At 42.5% G+C, this 14,677-nt stretch overlaps 1 protein-coding gene across 2 annotated transcripts in view; it reads right to left on the bottom strand.

The window, feature by feature from the left end:
- Positions 1–3,234: 3,234 nt before the first annotated feature.
- Positions 3,235–14,677, bottom strand: part of LOC124795339 (neuronal acetylcholine receptor subunit non-alpha-3-like) — a 166,480-nt gene continuing 155,037 nt past the window's right edge. For both annotated transcript variants that reach the window (XM_047259327.1, XM_047259326.1), the window contains one exon: positions 3,235–3,803. In XM_047259327.1, the coding sequence (XP_047115283.1) occupies positions 3,645–3,803 (159 nt within the window). In that variant the 3' untranslated portion in view covers positions 3,235–3,644. The remainder of the gene's footprint in view (positions 3,804–14,677) is intronic.

Raw genomic sequence — 14,677 nt, 5'->3', positions numbered from 1 at the left:
GGCATGATATCAGTCAGGCGGACATCGAGCAACGCTATCAATCAACGCGAAGCTGAATAACAGCTTGCATAAGAGCCAGGTGTGGACCAACGCGTTATTGACTTTGATTGACTTTATCAATTCGTGAAGCTCTTTCTCTTGATTAAATCATTCATTTTATCTGAAACTGTAATCATTTGTTTGTCTCAACATCAAATCTACATATTTCCCCGTCACGTTCGGATAATTAAACCCTTTTTTTATTTTATTTTATTTTTTTCTTTTTGGGGGGGGGGGGGGGTCAAACACTTGAGAGGGTGAAGTGACGCAGTTTCTCCAGATGCTTGTCCACTACAACTGTCTCTATCGGTGGATGATGCAGCTAAGGCAGAGAGCATAGTGTGATGCCAGTAGGACTGAATTATCATCCGTGAGTATCTTGATGTGTGACGAGTTTCCTTTGACTGCGTTTCCTCTGTCTGGTGCCTCGGCCTGACACAGTTTCGATGGCCGAGTATTTTGGTCCGCCACGCAGCATTTTCAGCTGACCACCTTTACGACGCTGAGGTCCATCTAAAGGTGCGTTTGAGCCTGTGTAACTTGCTATGCACATAGGGTGTACAGGTATGCTGGCCTAACACTAAGAGGCCTACCGTTGTTGAAAGATTCAATTTTTTGAACGCATTTAAATTTGCCTTCTTGTTACATGTTAGTACTTGGCTTTGTCCAACGAGAAACATTTGAACTTTGAAAAGTATTTTCGTGGATTTCCTTGTCTGTGGTTGGTTAATTCGGAGGACTGTAAAGACAGAGTGCAACGAAACGACTGTTTCCAGTTCCTCACAAATATGGATAAGCTGGTATCAACAACCGTAAAACTGACGAAAATAGAAAGGCTTCCTTGATACTTACGATGAATTCTGGTTGTAGAAGAGGAGTGATTCTGGTCCGTTTGCTGTATTGAAGCCATCCTGGTTCCTTGGCGAGCCGCTTTCATGCATGATTTGCTAGCGTCGGTGACAGCTAATAAAAGAACGCTGAAGTTGTTCTCATAATAGGAATACCTGTTTCCACTGTTATATGGCAACTCCGTGACCAAATTTTAGCCGTCAGCAGACTTCAGGCACTGCGGAAAATTTCACTTCACTACAAAATCTCGCGCGACTTGCACCCTCTCTTTTCTAGAGTTCGGAAGCTGGAGGTAGACAAAAAAGGAACTAAAAGCCCCACTTAAAAGCTTTTGACATCCATCCCACACACACACACACACACACACACACACACATACATACACACCACTGACCGACTTTCACTGACATATGTGTAAAAGGACATGGGTTACCTCTCAGCACTTCCTTTCCATACCTCTAAATTCAGAAGTCAACTCATATTCGCATATTCTTGTGCTGTTCACTGTAAACATTAAGCTGGAAATAAATTTTTAGTTCCCCACAGAAGTAACGTTAAATGGTAATGAACCTAGTCAAACAGGCTGCTAGTACGAGGTCACGATGAAAAGCGGTATTCGACATGCAAATTGGGTTAGAGGTTACTGTTACTAAGAGCAACACGTTTTCTTCTGGGATACCACTGATATTGTCTAATGCAGCTAGTCTACAAATTGTGTTTCAAGTGTAATACCGTCAGAACACAATGCCATATTGAATAGGTGCTGACTCTTAAATCGCTTCGGTGTTTCGACAGTTATAGATTCACATAACTTAAGTTACTAAGTGACTCGTTTTATTTAAAAAGTACAGTAATAAGCACAAATATTTACGAAACAAGAATGAACGTACAGTAAACATGTTTTCGTATACTCTTCTTTCTTACATATGTGAGTCCACAGTTAAATTTGTCAATGTGTGGAATACGATTAAATTTGCAGCTCTGTGAATAAAGTACGAAAAACATACAAAAATAATTTATGGATATCCATCCCACTGCGTGGACGAGAGACGTCAACTCATGATATTTATGAGAAAAAGTACCGCCACAGCTGTATATTTAGACAGACTTTATTATCTCACACTACTAGATGCGGCGGCACATTACCGCAGTCCTCAGGCTCCATCACTGCCAAAAAGTACTACATTTCCTTGGCTCATTTATTGTGGAGTCCTTTTTACTAGTGTGGAGTCCTTTTTACTACTACACGTGGGTTATCTTTCCTCAGCAGTCTCTAGTTGACACCGTGTTGTCTACAATGCCCGCATGTGCTAGTAAGCCTCGTGGGATTAGCCGAGCGGTCTTAGGCGCTGCAGCCACGGACTGTGCTGCTGGTCCCGGCGGAGGTTCGAGTCCTCCCTCGGGCATGGGTGTGGGTGTTTGTCCTTAAGATAATTTAGGTTAAGTAATGTGTAAGCTTAGGGACTGATGACCTTAGCAGTTAAGTCGTATAAGTTATCATACACATTTGAAGATTTTTTTTTCATGTACTAGTAACAAGGGCTCCAAAATATATGCACCAAAGACGTCTAACACTCTTTTAGCAGCGACGCGGTCTGAGAACGGCGATAATGTGCCACCGAAACCAGTCGTGTGAGACAATAAAGACATTACCAAGATACAGCTGTGGTGGTACTTTTTCTCATATACTTAAAAATAATATGAATATTAAGGACATGGCTTATACAGAGGCCCAAATGTAATAGGCGGAACACACAGAAAACTTTGGAACAAAGGTGGAATTACATTAGATTCACTTAATTACATTTTCCAATTTTTTTATTTTCGTTTTCGCTGTGAAATACACCACTCTGACTAGGTGAGATGGCGTGACACTCTCTAATATCCTTGTGATTATCGATTAATGAAAGTAACAACTCGATGGATTAACACTGTGCTTTGTTCATAATTTTCACTTTTTTATGCATTGTAGGCCCAAGATTATCTGTATGGCTTCCAACTTGCCGTCAAAATTATAACAGGAAAACAACGACGATACCATAACGCTACAAACCTGTAAGGGGTTCTTCATGGCAGTGAAAGAAAGCTGTCCCAGTAAGATATTCAGACTTCTAGGACAACAGAAGAATATCTGGTCGTCACTGATAACAATACCCAAACGTAAAGGATGCTCTAATAGGCGAAAACAAAAAAAAAGCGATGCAAAAGTCCACATTGACGGAAAGTGGACGGGAGACCGAATTTCTCGATACTGACACACTGAGTACACGAAGTTCCAAACATGTTAGGGGAGTTTAATTGCTCTAAGGAACGGGGACTCGACAACAGTTTTTTTTTTTCATATAGTCATATAGTCCTTCTCCCAAAGAGCTACTTGACCATTTAAAGTAAGGCAAATTCACCCCTCCATTTCTTCCACAGTTCAATAGATACAGGCCCTCTTCGACAGTTCAAAAGTTAGTGGTTCTCCCATGTGGTAGCTGTAGCTACTTGTTGATGACTGGTCTGAACTTGGAATAGTACTGACAGCAAAGCGTAAGTGTCGACCCTTTGCTTAAACGATCTGCTCAACAACGTAAGACTCACCAAAAGTAACACAGTTTGAGGTCAGACCTGAAGAGGGACCCTTCTCATTGGGCGGAATAGAAGCACATTTTATTTTACGACATGTCCGTAAGTGAAGAATTATTTTTGAAAGGTAGTCGCCGTCCACAGATATCCACATGAGTGGCTAGTATTCGGCAGGGAGTAGAGATTTAAGCCATGAGTCTGACGGAGAGGGCGGCGACGCAGGTGGCTGTCGACGCAACCAGACCCAGGCGGCTGATCAGCAGCGCCAGGAGCGCCGCTGGAGCGGGCGTGGCAGCTGTCACTGGCTCCACCTCGCTCACCAGGCCCTCAGCATCGTCTTCTTCCTGGCAACAGACCAGCCGGGAGTAGGCATGGCAAGCAATATCTATATAACTAAGTACAAGACAGTGCTGAAAATGGACACTACAAATAAAGAAAAGAAGAAAACGATGCACCACTAAGGAAATATGCGAATGGGACGGAAATCAGCAGATGTGATGTACATACAGAGACCAAAAAATTATTACAATATCAGAAAAATTGGATGATATATTCAGGAGAAAGCGCTTCGCAAAGTCAGCAAGTCAATAACACGTTGGCCCATCTCTGACCCTTATGCAAGCAATCGTTCGGCTTGGCACTGAATGGTATAGTAATTGGAGATCCTCGTTATGGTTATTGTTGGCAAATGACGTGGGTGAGTGAAATGAAAACCTTAAATACTTCTTTAAATATTATTTATTGTGCAGAAGTGGTACAAAGCTGTATCACTTTTCAACATAATCTCTCCCATACTCAATGCAATTCCTCCAGCACTTACACCGTCCATAAATTCCTCTAGAAAAAACTTCTTTTGGTACTCAGCGCTACTACTCATGCACCGCGTGGCGTACCTCTTCATCAGAACCGAATATCTTTCCTCTCATTGCGTCTTTGCGTGGTCCAAACATATGGAAACCACTTGGGGCCAAGGTCTGGTGAGTATGGTGGATGAGGAAGACACTCAAAATAAAGGTCTGTGATTGTTGCAACTTTTTTACGGGCAGTGTGGGGCCTTGCATTGTCATGTTGCAAAATGATACCTGCTCACAGCAATCCACGTCGCTTCGATTTGATTGCAGACCGCAGATGATTTTTTAGGAGATATGTGTATGACGCACTGGTTACAGTGGTCCCTCTAGGCATGTAATGCTCCAAAATGACGCCTTTCTCGTCCCAATAGAGTGTCAGCATAACCTTCCTTGCTGATGGTTCTGTTCGAAACATCGTTGGTTTTGGTGATAAGGAATGGCGCCTTTCCTTGCTCGCTCTCTTCGTTTCCAGTTGGTGGAAGTGAACCCAGGTTTTGTCCCCAGAAACTATTCTTGCACGGAAGCCATCACCTTTTCGTTCAAAGCGCCGAAGAAGTTCTTCACCTGCATCAATACGTCGTTCTCTCATTTCAGGAGTCAGCTGCTTTGGCATCCATCTTGCTGACACTTTGTGAAACTGGAGCACATCATGCACACTGTGATGTGCTGACCCATGTCTAATATGTAAACATGCTGCAGTGTCATTCGGTGCCACTAGGCGGTTTTCCTTCACTATGGCTTCATCTGCTGCAATGTTCTGTGGAGTCACAACTCGTTGTGCCTGACCTGGACGAGGAGCACCTTCCACTGAAGTCACACCATTTGCGAACTTCCTACTCCATTCATAGACTTACTGCTGTGACAAACATGCATTACTCTACTGAACCTTCATTGATCGATGAATTTTAATAGGTTTCACACCTTCACTACGCAAAAACCGAATAACAGAACGCTGTTCTTCCCTGGTGCAAGTCGCAAGTGGGGCGGCCATCTTTATACTGATACTGAGACGGTATGTGTGTATCTGCACTATGCTGCCACCTACAGGCCATTCTGCACGCTGTTTGTAGCTCGCTTACCAAATTACAGGGTGACGACGCGTAATTTCGATTTGCTATTACAAATTTAAGGTTTTCATTTGTCTCACCCTCGTATGTGTACTTAGCACGTTAGATCGTCTAAATCCCGAGCTAATCTGAGGGCCCTCCCATAATGCTCCAGTCGCTCTCCATTCGGGAATGATCTCGAGACATGTGCTTCGTTTGTGATGAGGCAAAACTAAGTTCGTGATTGCAAGTAGTTGACACGATGTGTGGGAGAAGTTGCGATGGCAATCTGCTTTGCGAATCTGGTAACTGTGTTGCCTATGTGCAGGTACGAACAAAGTCGTGACAACACAGACACAATTTCTAACAATGAAACTTGACCACGACACAACTTCCAGCAGCAATTTGTAGTTACAAAAATTCTTCCAACCATTAGTAGACTTCCCTGTAGCAGTGGGCAATAATATACAACATATTCCAATTTTTTCTCTGATAACCTATCGTGAGACACATACGTCCCGATGGCAGCCAAATGTTTACATTGTACTTTCCCTTTCCTGGTTGAATGACGGGGGTGAGTTGAGAATAAGCTAGAAAGACTTGCACCAGGCCATTTAGCAATAGAAAATTATTATATCCACGTATTTATTTTTGTACAGAACAGTCTTACTCGCACATACCCGGTTTTCCTTGTTCTGCTTAGAAAAATAATTTACCACGCCAAAAATATGTGTTGTATACGAAAATCTACGTAATCATATGGGTTATGCCACATGGCACGTTGACCGTCAGGTTCTCCCACTGACTAGATCGTAATGCGTTTTGTCCTTCACTTGCTGCTCAAAAAGAACTTCATCAATCAATCAAGGACAAATTCCGGGATGAAAAAATGACATATCTGACTGTCTACCAAGGATACGACCTTCTTCTGCTCTATGAACCGTTAATACTTACATGATGAATTCAGTACGTATGCCAGTGCTAAGGAACTTAAGTTAACAGAAAGCGTAGTTGCAGTGGAATACGCGTCCTCTATATTATATGAACTACTTGTCAAGGATCCTACCGATAATTTTATCATATAGAACAGTGTCCATAGGTCCAAGCAGATGGATTCCATTCTTCCGCAAAATCGAGGTAATGTAAATAATCTAACTTAAGCCATAACTACTCTTACCAGGCATCACGAAAACTTGTTATGTTACATTGATGTTATCACAATAAATGAGTTCCCAGGTGCAACATGCCGCTTTTGGACATTTTGGACATCAACCAGCTAGTAGTCTATTTCTTCTTGCCCTACTGAAGGCTTCCTCAAGCAAATGTACTCGTCAGCACTTACAGTGTGCGTTGCTTGGTCTTAAGTGGCCCGCTGACATACTACGAAGGAAATATATCTGCGGACAGCAAATATGTTGAAAAAAATGCGAGATAAGAAAGATACCTTTATGAGACGGATACCAAATAAGACAGAAGAAGTCAGCAACAATATGAAACCATAAAATGTAACAAAGAGGTCTGTAACGTAAGCAGAGTTTTTGATCATTTCGAATCTCCAGATACAGAGATGGAAAGACATACATTTACCTAAGCAATGAGTTGCAAATATACCGTAAGTCAAAAAAAGAGAAAAGGCGCACCATGAAGGAATTATCCGTATGGGATGGAGATCTGTAGATGTGATGTACAAGTACAGACAAATAAATGATTACAGCTTCGGAGAAGCTGTATGATCTACTGAAGAGAAAGAACATCACAAACTCAGCAAGTGGATAACGCGTTGGCACACCTCTGGCACTTACGCTAGCAGTTATTTGGCTTGGTATTGATTGAGCGAGTTGTTGGACATCCTCCTGAGAAATAACATGCCATATTATGTGCAGTGGCGCGTTATATCGTCCCTGGCCGTAATGCTCCAACCTTTCTCAGTTGGGGAGAGGCCTGGAGATCTTGCTGGTTGAGGTTTGGTTGGCAATCACGAAGAATTGTAGTGTCCTTGCGCAAATTGTTTTGCTGGAATGTAAATACAGGATGGCTTTCCATGGAGGGCAACAAAACGGGTCATAGAATGCAGCTATGTTGTGAGGGTTCCGCAGATGACAAAGAAAGGGGCTCTGCTATGAAAAGAAATGGCACTCTAGACCACCATTCTTGGTTGTCCGGCCATACAGCGGGCGATATTCAGGTTTGTATCCCACCGCTGTCCTGGGCATCTGCAGGCACGTCTTCGACCTGGAATCTACTTGACTGGAGTATAAATGTCTTCAGTAATGAGTACCACTTCGAACGGGTCCCTGATGACTAGCGAGTCCTGCCTGGGACCAGACTGTGGTGCGATCCCAACCTGATCGTCGCCAAGAGTGATGGTCTGAAGGCCATTTCATTTCACAGCAGCATTTCTTTGGTTGTCATTCGCGGCACTCTTATATGAGAGCAGTACGTCGACGATATTCTGCACCCCTTTTGTTGCCCTTCATGGCAAGCCAGCCTGGACTTACATTTCAGCAAGGTAATGTCCAGCTGTAAACAGCGAGAGATCCTACTGCTGGTCTTCGTGGTTGCCATTTCCCTTCACATCATCAAACGTTCTCATGTGGAATATGAACGTCTACGGAATGCGAACATACTTGAGAAATAAAACTAATCATGGTATAACTTCCAAACAATTTTTCTGGCGTTTTGACGGCATCATCTCTGTAAAGGGATTGACGTTTCAATGTATAGATTCACTTTAAGTTCGGCAGTGTCTATCATTACATACACTGACGAGAGCCACAAGCAGTAGTGACCGAAACGGTGGCTTAACAGCACGACACGATATGTAACTCATATTAATTTTAGGAATACTCTATTTGTCCACGAAAGCCTACAGACGTACCAGAATATCCAAATTCCGACAATTTATGACGCTACAGACCAAGATATAGATGCCACACTATAATAAATTTAAAATACATTTCGAGGTGACATATTGCATAGTTGTCAACAGCCTTTCCGCAGTGGTAACACCGGTTCCCATCTGATCACCGAAGTTAAGCGCTGTCGGGCTTGGCTAGCAATTGGATGGGTTACCATCCGGGACTGCCGAGTGGAAGCAGAGTAGACAACTCTTGTGAAGCCGATTGAGGAACTTCTCGATTGAGAAGTAGCTACATCGGTCACGAAAAATGATAATGGGCAAGAGAGTGGTATGCTGACCACTACATCTGGTGACGCCTAAGGGCTTAGGATGACTCGCCGGCCGGTCGATGCCGTTGGGCCTTCAAGGACTGTTAGGACGGTGTTTCTTTTTACACTGCTTATTTCGATACAGGAAATGCGATGGAATGCACAGTTTCACATCATGAGCAAAGCACATTTTTAATTACCCAACAAATTCATCGTACTACATATGATATCCCCCCCCATGAACCATGGACCTTGCCGTTGGTGGGGAGGCTTGCGTGCCTCAGCGATACAGATAGCCGTTCCGTAGGTGCAACCACAACGGAGGGGTATCTGTTGAGAGGCCAGACAAACGTGTGGTTCCTGAAGAGGGGCAGCAGCCTTTTCAGTAGTTGCAAGGGCAACAGTCTGGATGATTGACTGATCTGGCCTTGTAACAATAACCAAAACGGCCTTGCTGTGCTGGTACTGCGAACGGCTGAAAGCAAGGGGAAACTACAGCCGTAATTTTTCCCGAGGGCATGAAGCTTTACTTTATGATTGCATGATGATGGCGTCCTCTTGGGTAAAATATTCCGGAGGTAAAATAGTCCCCCATTCGGATCTCCGGGCGGGGACTACTCAAGAGGATGTCGTTATCAGGAGAAAGAAAACTGGCGTTCTACGGATCGGAGCGTGGAATGTCAGATCCCTTAATCGGACAGGTAGGTTAGAAAATTTTAAAAGGGAAATGGATAGGTTGAAGTTAGATATAGTGGGAATTAGTGAAGTTCGGTGGCAGCAGGAACAAGACTTCTGGTCAGGTGACTACAGGGTTATAAACACAAAATCAAATAGGGGTAATGCAGGAGTAGGTTTAATAATGAATAGGAAAATAGGAATGCGGGTAAGCTACTACAAACAGCATAGTGAACGCATTATTGTGGCCAAGATAGATACGAAGCCCACGCCTACTACAGTAGTACAAGTTTATATGCCAACTAGCTCTGCAGATGACGAAGAAATTGAAGAAATGTATGATGAAATAAAAGAAATTATTCAGATTGTGAAGGGAGACGAAAATTTAATAGCCATGGGTGACTGGAACTCGAGTTAGGAAAAGGGAGAGAAGGAAACATAGTAGGTGAATATGGATTGGGGGACAGAAATGAAAGAGGAAGCCGCCTCGTCGAATTTTGCACAGAGCACAACATAATCATAACTAACACTTGGTTTAAGAATCGTGAAAGAAGGTTGTATACATGGAAGAACCCTGGAGATACTAAAAGGTATCAGATAGATTATATAATGGTAAGACAGAGATTTAGGAACCAGGTTTTAAATTGTAAGACATTTCCAGGGGCAGATGTGGACTCCGACCACAATCTATTGGTTATGACCTGTAGATTAAAACTGAAGAAACTGCAAAAAGGTGGGAATTTAAGGAGATGGGACCTGGATAAACTAAAAGAACCAGAGTTTGTACAGAGATTCAGGGAGAGCATAAGGGAGCAATTGACAGGAATGGGGGAAATAAATACAGTAGAAGAAGAATGGGTAGCTCTGAGGGATTAAGTAGTGAAGGAAGCAGGGGATCAAGTAGGTAAAAAGACGAGGGCTAGTAGAAATCCTTGAGTAACAGAAGAAATATTGAATTTAATTGATGAAAGGAGAAAATATAAAAATGCAGTAAGTGAAACAGGCAAAAAGGAATACAAACGTCTCAAAAATGAGATCGACAGGAAGTGCAAAATGGCTAAGCAGGGATGGCTAGAGGACAAATGTAAGGATGTAGAGGCCTATCTCACTAGGGGTAAGATAGATACCGCCTACAGGAAAATTAAAGAGACCTTTGGAGATAAGAGAACGACTTGTATGAATATCAAGAGCTCAGATGGAAACCCAGTTCTAAGCAAAGAAGGGAAAGCAGAAAGGTGGAAGGAGTATATAGAGGGTTTATACAAGGGCGATGTACTTGAGGACAATATTATGGAAATGGAAGAGGATGTAGATGAAGATGAAATGGGAGATATGATACTGCGTGAAGAGTTTGACAGAGCACTGAAAGACCTGAGTCGAAACAAGGCCCCCGGAGTAGACAATATTCCATTGGAACTACTGACGGCCGTGGGAGAGCCAGTCCTGACAAAACTCTACCATCTGGTGAGCAAGATGTATGAAACAGGCGAAATACCCTCAGACTTCAAGAAGAATATAATAATTCCAATCCCAAAGAAAGCAGGTGTTGACAGATGTGAAAATTACCGAACTATCAGCTTAATAAGTCACAGCTGCAAAATACTAACACGAATTCTTTACAGACGAATGGAAAAACTAGTGGAAGCCAACCTCGGGGAAGATCAGTTTGGATTCCGTAGAAACACTGGAACACGTGAGGCAATACTGACCTTGCGACTTATCTTAGAAATTAAATTAAGGAAAGGCAAACCTACGTTTCTAGCATTTGTCGACTTAGAGAAAGCTTTTGACAATGTTGACTGGAATACTCTCTTTCAAATTCTAAAGGTGGCAGGGGTAAAATACAGGGAGCGAAAGGCTATTAACAATTTGTACAGAAACCAGATGGCAGTTACAAGAGTCGAGGGACATGAAAGGGAAGCAGTGGTTGGGAAGGGAGTAAGACAGGGTTGTAGCCTCTCCCCGATGTTGTTCAATCTGTATATTGAGCAAGCAGTAAAGGAAACAAAAGAAAAATTCGGAGTAGGTATTAAAATTCATGGAGAAGAAATAAAAACTTTGAGGTTCGCCGATGACATTGTAATTCTGTCAGAGACAGCAAAGGACTTGGAAGAGCAGTTGAATGGAATGGACAGTGTCTTGAAAGGAGGATATAAGATGAACATCAACAAAAGCAAAACAAGGATAATGGAATGTAGTCTAATTAAGTCGGGTGATGCTGAGGGAATTAGATTAGGAAATGAGGCACTTAAAGTAGTAAAGGAGTTTTGGTATTTGGGGAGCAAAATAACTGATGATGGTCGAAGTAGAGAGGATATAAAATTAGGCTGGCAATGGCAAGGAAAGCGTTTCTGAAGAAGAGAAATTTGTTAACATCCAGTATTGATTTAAGTGTCAGGAAGTCATTTCTGAAAGTATTCGTATGGAGAGTAGCCATGTATGGAAGTGAAACATGGACGATAACTAGTTTGGACAAGAAGAGAATAGAAGCTTTCGAAATGTGGTGCTACAGAAGAATGCTGAAGATTAGATGGGTAGATCACATAACTAATGAGGAAGTATTGAATAGGATTGGGGAGAAGAGAAGTTTGTGGCACAACCTGACCAGAAGAAGGGATCGGTTGGTAGGACATGTTCTGAGGCATCAAGGGATGACCAATTTAGTATTGGAGGGCAGCGTGGACGGTAAAAATCGTAGAGGGAGACCAAGAGATGAATACACTAAGCAGATTCAGAAGGATGTAGGTTGCAGTAGGTACTGGGAGATGAAAAAGCTTGCACAGGATAGGGTAGCATGGAGAGCTGCATCAAACCAGTCTCAGGACTGAAGACCACAACAACAACAACAACAACATATGATATTTCGATTTATTGCTTCAGATGGAGAATATTTTTGGACTACTTGTGGGACTTTTGTCGTCTAGCATTATCCCATTTGCATTTCATTCTCTTTGATTTATTACCCGATCTGTGATAAACTGGCCGGCCGGAGTGACCGAATGATTCTAGGCGCTTCGCTACGGTCGCATGTTCGAATCATGCCTCGGGCACGGATGTGTGTGATGTTCTTAGCTTACATAGGTTTACGTAGTTCCAAGTTCGAGGGGACTGATGACCTTCGCTGTTAAGTCCTACAGTGCTCAGAGCCATTTTAACCAATTTTTTTGTGATAAACTAGTGGACAATTGGTTCCATCAATAATTCAGTGTAACAAAGTCTAACCAAGGTACTGTATATCCACATCATGGTAACATCTGTATAGTGAATTTGATGCTATGGTGCCCTCCCTCGAAGCCTGTACTTCCAGTGGCTCTATTATTTGTGAATAAGCTAAGAACAGCGGTATAATAAAACGGGCGGGAAGGACACGTACAATTATCTCAAAACAAAATGCTCTTCAAGACAATTGCAAGTTAAAACATAGTAGCACTATATACGAGCCTTCCCTCCATTAACAATACGAATCGTTGTTGTGATACATTTTGCTACACATTGCACAGTTAAGAAAGCGTTCACGTTAAAGAGTAGCGCTTTTTCGGACAATTCTTAAGAGTGTCACCATAATCCGAGGTAAGGTAGATACATTTAGTAGTAGGCTGAATAGCTGTGTTCATTTTATGCGTTGGACTTTCAAGCTCATGGGTGCTGGTATTTATTCTGGCCGCCAGAAGTGCTTTACGAAGACGTATTCCAGCGATAAACGTATTAACGGTAGCGGAATTTCCATATCGGAAATTTATTGGAAATAGCCATTGCAGCGTCGCCACAAAGCCTCTGGGATACCAATAGTAATATCTGCAGACGCCGTCTGACACCTCAGCAATATTCACGCAGCCTCGGGCAGCTCCAATAACGGCTGCCTACCGAAAGTGCAAGAGTAGCTCTGTGCCTCACTTCTTTACGCTGTACGGCGTTCGACACGGCAGCAGCAGCAGCGTGTGGCAGCTACAACTTAACATTCTATGTCTTTTGCGCAGCGTATTTATCTCACATAGTCACTGAACTTTGGAAGGTATCTGTTTCAGTAACGGGAGCTGTGTACTACCTAATGGCGTTTGTTACTCATAATGTTTTCCTGTCTTGAACATTTGTAACATAAAGCTTAAGGATACGATGGGTGCAACTAATCACACCGTATTCTCACATTATAAGAATGTCAGAAGTTACATGACACACGTATGTATGCACAGCAACGGTAAATACTCTATTACAGTCGAACACTCTATACAGTTTCACCCGAATTGAGGCCATTTACAAACAACAACTCCAAAGTAGAAAACAAACTGATTTCAATGAATAGATGTTTAGACTACAATCGGCAATAAATTTTCAGCTATATTTAATGAAATGGAACTACATGATTCCAGAGACCTTTCCAACTCGTAAGCATATGTGATGTAAGCACGCGGATGAAGGATACCAATGAAAATTTGCACCAAGACGAGATTCGAACCCAGGTATTTGAACATTTGTAACATAAAGCTTAAGGATATCATGGGTGCAGCTAATCACACCGTATTCTCACATTATAAGAATGTCAGAAGCTACATGATACACATACTTATGTACAGCAACGGTAAATTCTCTACTACAGTCGAACACTCTATACAGTTTCGCTCGAAATGAGGCCATTTACAAACAAAAACTCCAAAGTAGAAAACAAACTGATTTCAATGAATAGATGTTTAGACTAATCGGCAGTAAATTTTCAGCTATATTTAATGAAAAGGAACTAGATGATTCCAGGGACTTTCCAACTCGTAAGCATCTGTGATGTATGTACGCGGACGAAGGAAAGCAATGAAAATTTGTACCAAGACGAGATTCTAACACAGGTATCCAGTTCCCTGAGCGGATGCATTAATCAGTACTCCAAGCTGACCTACCACAGTGGCCTAGTGAGTAAGAGACCCATATTCGAATACTGGCTTTGCTACAAATTTTTATTATTCCCTCAGTTTGCAGGCATGCATCACGATTGTCTGAGACTTGAAAAGGTCTCTGAACTGTGTATTCACATTTGATCACTGCACCTATGTTTGGGTTTCAGGCAGGATCTCACGTTTCGTTCAGTGCTGAGGTACTATTCCAACACAGTTGTAGAGTCTGTGTAATATTCTTTGAATGTAGGGGGAGTATCAAGTCGGCTGAAGGGAGACTCCAAATTTGGTGTGCGGAGGATGCCGGCACAGTAGCTCAGCGTGCTCGGTCAGAGGGTTAACTACACTCTGTAATAAAAACATAAAAAATAAAAAAAACCTGAGTGAACGGATCAACAAAGAACCTGAACGGTTGTCATCGGACGTCCGCCACGAATAAATTCAACGAACACTATGGAACAAAGTGAGATAAGAAAAGCGGTTAAAGTTCCCGGCTACCGTGCTGCAGGTACCGTGTTCCCGTGTTCGAATCCTGCTCGAGTACATCTTTTTTTAAATGTTCGGTCAGAGAGCCGGTTGGCCTCTGTATTAAAAAACT

The sequence above is a fragment of the Schistocerca piceifrons genome, chromosome 4 (assembly GCF_021461385.2).
Source record: "Schistocerca piceifrons isolate TAMUIC-IGC-003096 chromosome 4, iqSchPice1.1, whole genome shotgun sequence".
Lineage (NCBI taxonomy): Eukaryota > Metazoa > Arthropoda > Insecta > Orthoptera > Acrididae > Schistocerca > Schistocerca piceifrons.
This window is presented reverse-complemented; position numbering and strand designations above follow the sequence as displayed.